The 6,000-nt window shown below is 62.4% G+C and overlaps 1 protein-coding gene across 2 annotated transcripts in view; it reads right to left on the reverse strand.

Moving 5' to 3' along the window:
* ADGRA2 (adhesion G protein-coupled receptor A2) overlaps positions 1–5,769 on the reverse strand; it is a 45,991-nt gene extending 40,222 nt beyond the window's left edge. The window contains exon 1 of one of the 2 annotated variants that reach the window (XM_039463368.2): positions 5,084–5,769. In XM_039463368.2, coding sequence (XP_039319302.1) covers positions 5,084–5,349 — 266 coding nt within the window. In that variant the 5' untranslated portion in view covers positions 5,350–5,769. The remainder of the gene's footprint in view (positions 1–5,083) is intronic. The other variant, XM_074383870.1, reaches the window with a different exon arrangement.
* Between the last annotated feature and the right edge of the window lie 231 nt (positions 5,770–6,000).

The raw sequence follows: 6,000 nt of genomic DNA on the forward strand, positions 1-6,000 counted from the left end.
CCATTCTGGTCTCAGACCCACTGGGGGCGGAGTCACAAGTGTCCCCTTTGGAGCCAACATGATGGCCCCGGCAGCGTTTTTCATTCCACCAGTGAGCCCCAGAGAGCTCTGACCTCTGTCCAGTGTTCTCCCTAGGATGGGACCCTGACTCTAGCGTCCCGCAGAAGAGGGAGCCCTCAGGGGAGGGGCCTGGAGGAATCCCCAGATCCGGAGCTAGCGACCTCCAGCTTCTCCAGTGGGTGGTGGGGAAGAATCCAGGAGAGACTGAGGTTTCTGCTGGGCCCGTCCCTTTGAACAGGTGAGGTCCCGGAGCGCACGTGGGAGAGCTGCAGCTGAGACCTGTACCCCTGCGTGGGGAGGGGAGTGGGTGCTGCAGCCTCCGGGCTTGCCCTGGCCTTCTCTGTCTCTGTCCTCTTCCCTCTCTTCTTTCCTTCGTTTTCTTCGCTCTTTCCCCCTCCCCCTCTTCTCTCACAAAAGCTCTCTGTACACAGCCACTTCCTCTGGCTGCTGTCTCTGCGCCCAGACCTTATGAGAACCATATGGGGGAAAGCTGGTGGAAGAGAAGGGGGTGGGGGCGCCGGCCTGGGCCCGCCCCCTCCACCAGCATCCTGGTCCTGCCCTCGGGCCATGTGCACGATGCTTGGCACGCTTTGCCCGCATTCCCCTAACTGGATCCCGGTGTCGTGTCTATAGCAAGGGGCCCTGAAGTGAGTCGCAGCTGGCAGTCGGAGGTCCAGAGGGAGACCCGTGCCCAAGACCCACTTCCATGAGGCCCATCTTCCTCAACTTCCCCCACCAAGACCACTGAACTCCCAACAGAAGAACCCAGCTCGTGCTGGGCACACCTGCGACAGACAGCGTCTCCTCCCCTAGATGGGCAGCCCGCGTGGTGGGCGCCCCCGCCTCCCGGAATGGGAGGCTGAGCCGGCTGAAGGATTGCCTGTTCTGGGGAAATTCAAAGTGACCTCTCCTGGCCCAGCCTGGAATGTTCCCAGGTCAAAAGGGCTCGGGTCCTGCTGGGAAGGAACCGGGTTTTTAAAGTCTTTTGTGTCTAATGAGTCCCAAGTCCAGCCAGGTGAGCACCGAGGCCCTCACCTGGCAGGAATGCAATGCCCATCCTGGCACCGGCTCCTGCCGGCTGTGTGACTGTCAGCACGGCACCCTCCCTCTTCTGGCCTCAGTGTGCTCAGCTGTAAGACGTGGGACTGGACCTCCTTATCGCTAAGACCCTTTGGAGCCCAGGCCATCTGGGACTTTATGACACAGGCTGGTATCCTCGAAGTGGCTGCTATCCCTGGGAGGTCTTCGCAGATCTCCTTCTGGAGTTATCTACAAACAGTCCTTTCCTGGAATTCCTTATCCTCAGCCCCCTTCCCCTCACTCACTCACAGAGCCGAGAACCTCAGCCCTCAGTTGATAGGGAGCCCTGAGCTAATAGTGGGGCTCACAGTGGTCTGCACCTTCCTTCCACACCCAGGTGTGGGCCTGTCACAGGCCACCCCCCCAAGGGACCTTTTCCCTGGGGGAGGCCCACGAAAGCTCCTGCTCTGTCTGTTCTGGAGCACGGGTGCCCACAGCTGCCCTGCAGACTGGGCCGGGAGCCTGGGGGGTGGGGTGGGACAGAGGGATCAGGAAGGAAGCCAAGAGCTCAGCTTTCCTGGAAAACTGGGAATGAAAATCCACCAGAGAAAAAAAAATGCAAAGGATGGGGGAGAAGGGGGGTGCAAAAACAGCAGGCAGAGTTGAGATAATGGGTGGAGGTGGTGGGAGGGCTTTCCAGGCGGTAAACAGGACTGGGAACCGGCCACCTCCGACTGCAGGAACGCTTTGTCTGAGCACAGGAGCAGGCTCTCTGCAGACAGGGACCCCGCCTTCGTGCCTGAACAGACCCCAGCACTCAGGCTCCCCAAGGGTCAATCCTGAGTCCCCTGGGGCTCCATCTCGGAGGAAAAATAAGGAGTCCTTTACGGCATGTGGGGGAGATGGGGAGGGAGGATAAAGTCATAATGCAAAAATGAAGGGTCCAGTCTTATTTGTACCAGGTGACAAGCTAAAAGGTGAAAAGGAAAATTTTCATGGCAAAAAAATAATCAAGTATGAAGGAGGAGTTTGGAATCGAGTCTGGCCATCTGCATGTGGCGGTCTCAGCTCTTGGCCTGTGGCTTTCCTGCCGGGCAAAAGAAGCGGCAGCTGCCTCCTCCCCAGATACAGGGGCTCAGAGAGCGATACCCCAAAGGTCAGGCACTTTGGCACACCGAGAGACCTTGGGGGCCTGAGAACTTGGAGGTAAGAACCAAGATCCTGCTAACTTATCCTGTCCCTTGTGCCTCCAGGGCAGGGAGGGGGCATTCCCCCTGGAATTCCCTTACCTGATGGAGTAAAACTTCTCCCCAAAAGAAAGGCAATGGTCTTACTACCGCCTCCCTAGCGATCTCAGCAAATAACCAAGAAAGAGAGGAAGAAGAGACAGGCGAGTTGTCACCACACCCAGAGAGACTTCTCATCTACTCTTCCGGAGGGCAGCTCCGAGAGGTCATCTGAGAGGTGTCATCTGAATAACCAGACCACCTTGGCTTCTGTGCAGCTCACCTTCTCCTGAGTCCCATCACCTGCCAGCCACCTCCCACCTCCCCCCCCTCCCTCCCCCCACACCCAGTCCATATATCGCTCTCCTGCAGCGATAGCATTTCAGCCTCACTGACTCCCGTGCACACGTGTGTGCGTAACAGTAATACATGAGTTATGCTTTACTTGTGTTAACCTGGGGTTTTGGTTGTTCTTAGAGGGCTGTCAGCTGTAGCTCTTCCCGATGGGGAGGAGACGGATCATCCCCTTTCAGCCCCTACACAGACCTTCTCCTGTTCCTTCCCTCGAGATGCATCCTTGGGTGGGCATGAGGGTGCTGGAGGGACTGAACCTGAGGAAGGAACCCTTGCCCAGCTTCAGCTGAAGGAGAGCATGCGTTCTTTTTCTTTCCAAAGACGGCTAGTGGGGGTGGGGGTGGGAGTGCCATGAGGATGAGGATTATGTGGAGCCTGGCAGGAGAGCTAAGCAGTAAGTCTGTGACTGAGGATTCCATTACCCTCCGGGCTGAAGGTCCCTTGGGCTCTCCAGGACGTCCCTGGCCTGCCCTGTCTGTGTCCCTGTGGGGAATCAGAGCCAAGCTTGGGGGCTGCTCCTTAAAGGATATCCTATTCTAAGCCAGTGGGTCAGTGGTCTGGGAGGGTTTGGGATGGGAGGGTGAACTAGGGGTCACCTTTGCTGCCACCCGGTTCTAATGAATTTTTACCAAGAATTGGCCCCACTCTCTCCTTGGAGTGGTGTGGATGGGAATGAACTATGGCCTGATCATTCGAAGATGTACTGCAAAACTGCCTTTCTATCCACACCCCTACTCCACCCCTCGCCCTCCGCCAGCCATTTCCTTTTGCCTTTGATATGTTAGGATTCCCTAACCCTAACACAGAAAAACGCAGAGAGTGCACATCCCACAAATGTGCATAAGCAGACACTAGAGCTTGCACACATGCACGCCCATATCTCAGCTCTGGATTATTATACAGCTGGGACTCAAGGCAGACACGACTGACTATTCCGCAGAGCAAGCGTTTTTCTCCTCCAGAACTGAGTGGGCTGGGGAATGCCCAGGCCTGCCTGGACCCTCAAACCCCAGCGGACACTCAGAGGGAGTTACCCTGAACAGCCACAGGTGCCTTCCCTGGCCACGGCTTTAGCCCTGAGCAGCCGGAGGCGGGAGCGAGCAGACACACCGCCTCCACCCCTATGGCACACACAGGCACACACACACCCGGGCCGAGGAAAATGCAGGCCGGGCGGCCAGCGTCAGAGGCTGACCAGTTGTGTCCTGTCAGGAAGCGGGCAGCCTCTGAACTCACCCAACCAGAGGCGTTACTGTATTGTTCTGGACACAATCGAAAAGACTGGGCCAGCCCCGACTCCGGGCAAGGGGCGGTGGAGAAACGGTTGCCACTGGGGTCAGAAGGACAGGGAAAGGGAAACGGCTCTTAGGCTCGATTTGGGACAGGAAAGGAAGCGGCGGCCGCGGGGGCCCGACCCTCAAGTCCACGGCGTGCGTGGAGCTGCGAGCACGTGGCCGGCGCAGGAAATCTCTGCAGCTGGGAGGGGTCGCCAATGCTCGCCCGGCTGCTGGGACTTGCGACCCCGTTGGAGGAGGCTTGGGGTCGGGTTGCGGCGCCGCCGCGCTCGCTGCCAGCAAAGCAAGGGCGTACTGAGGCCCTGACTGAGAGGGAAGTCGCGGGAGGAGGCCGGGGTGGGCTGCGGTGGGGGAATCCCGCTTCCCCAGCCGCTTTTCTTTCTTGGCAATCTTTGCGCGAAGTCAATCAAGAAACAGCCAAAGCTCGAGTTATTTCCCGGGGAGGCAAAGAAGAGGCAGGGATGCGGGACCCAGCACAGAGCTCACTGCACAAACGGCGCCGGGGGAGAGGGGCCCTAGGGCGATCGGGACGTCAGGGTCTCCCGCAGCCCAGAAGCGCCCGCATTCCAAGGGCCGGCTTTCCCCAGCCCAGCCTCCCCTTGCTCTAAAGAGACCCCGGTTGGAAGCGGCGCTGGCAGGGCAGGGGGTATGGATGGGAGGACCCCAATGGGAGGGACAAGACCAGGCGGGTAAATCCAGAGACTCCTCCAGCCGGGTCCGGGACGCGTCCGCAGTAGTTAGGACCACAGCCCAGTCCTGGGCCACGGGTGTCCATCTTTCCCAAGCCTTCCCGGCTCTCACCTTTCTCAGGTCTTAAAGTCCGCAACCCTAGTCCAGGCTGGAACCCCGGGGCGTGGGTGCCCTGCAGGCGTGCACTCCACTTCACCTGTGCAGGTGAGTGGCCTCCTGCGGTGCCTCTCTCAGGGGCGCGCCTGCCCCCGCAGCCCCTTCCCGCCTCCGCGCTCCAGGAGCCCCAGTCTCCCCGCTGCTCCTCCAACCCTCCCCTCCGGGCGCCTGAATCTCTGAAGTGGGGGTATCGCCCCCTTCCCCCTGCTCCCGCTCCTCCCCTCTCGCTGCCCGTCGTCCCCCGTCCCAGCTCGGGCCGAGCTGGCCTGATGGAGTACTCACAGGGTAACGGTGCCGTTAGGCAGAAGGCCAGGCTCTGGAGGCTCCGGGAGGTCTCCACCGCCGCACACCACCCTCCTGCGTGCCAGGCCCGGGGCGCCGCCGCTCAGCCCCTTGGGCCGCTCCCCCGAGCACTTGCAGCTGCGGATGGGGAGCGGGCAACCGGGCGCGCCCCGAGCCTCGGGCGCCAGGAGCAGGAGGAGCCACGGCAGCAGCGGCAGCAGCAGGCGCGCGGGCGCCCCCCGCATCCTGCGTCCCCCGGCGCCCATCAACCCATCTCCCCGCGGGGACCCACAGCGCTGGGGCCGGGCTGCGCGCCGGCCGGAGGGACCCAGGCGTGCGGGAGGCGTGCTCAGCGGGGGCCCGGGGCGCCCGAGGGCGGGGCGGGGGGCCCTGGGCGGAGGCGAGCCCGGGGGTCCCCACCGCCGCGCCCCGGGGGCATGTCCGGCGAGCGCCCCGGCGGGGAGGACGCTGGCACGGCTGTCAGCGCAGCGCGGGCGGCCCCCGGCAGCGCGGCCGGAGTCTCAGCGCCCGGCCCTCGGCCCGGTGGAGGCCCGGCCGCTCCGCGTCGCCTGCTCGCTGGGCGCTGGGCTGGGACCTAGCGGATCGCGCCGGGCTCCTGCTGCCGCCGCCGCTGCCGCCGCTCCGGGCCATGGATGGAGGCAGCTTCGTGCCGCGCCGCTCCCGCCGCCGGCCCCCGCCCGCCCGGGCCTTCCGCGGGGCCCTAGCGCCGTCCGACTAGCGGCCAGGCCGAAGCCCTCGGCCGAGTGAGAGCGGGCCAGCTGGCTCCAGGACCCTGCGTCCCCGCGCCCGTCCTGAACCAAAACACTCCTCTCCCGCGCATCCCCGTCCCCGGGCCAGGAACCTTCCTCTTCGCCACCCATCTCAGACCTCTGAGCAGGCCACCACCACCTTCCACA

The sequence above is a fragment of the Saimiri boliviensis genome, chromosome 13, assembly GCF_048565385.1.
Source record: "Saimiri boliviensis isolate mSaiBol1 chromosome 13, mSaiBol1.pri, whole genome shotgun sequence".
Classification (NCBI taxonomy): domain Eukaryota; kingdom Metazoa; phylum Chordata; class Mammalia; order Primates; family Cebidae; genus Saimiri; species Saimiri boliviensis.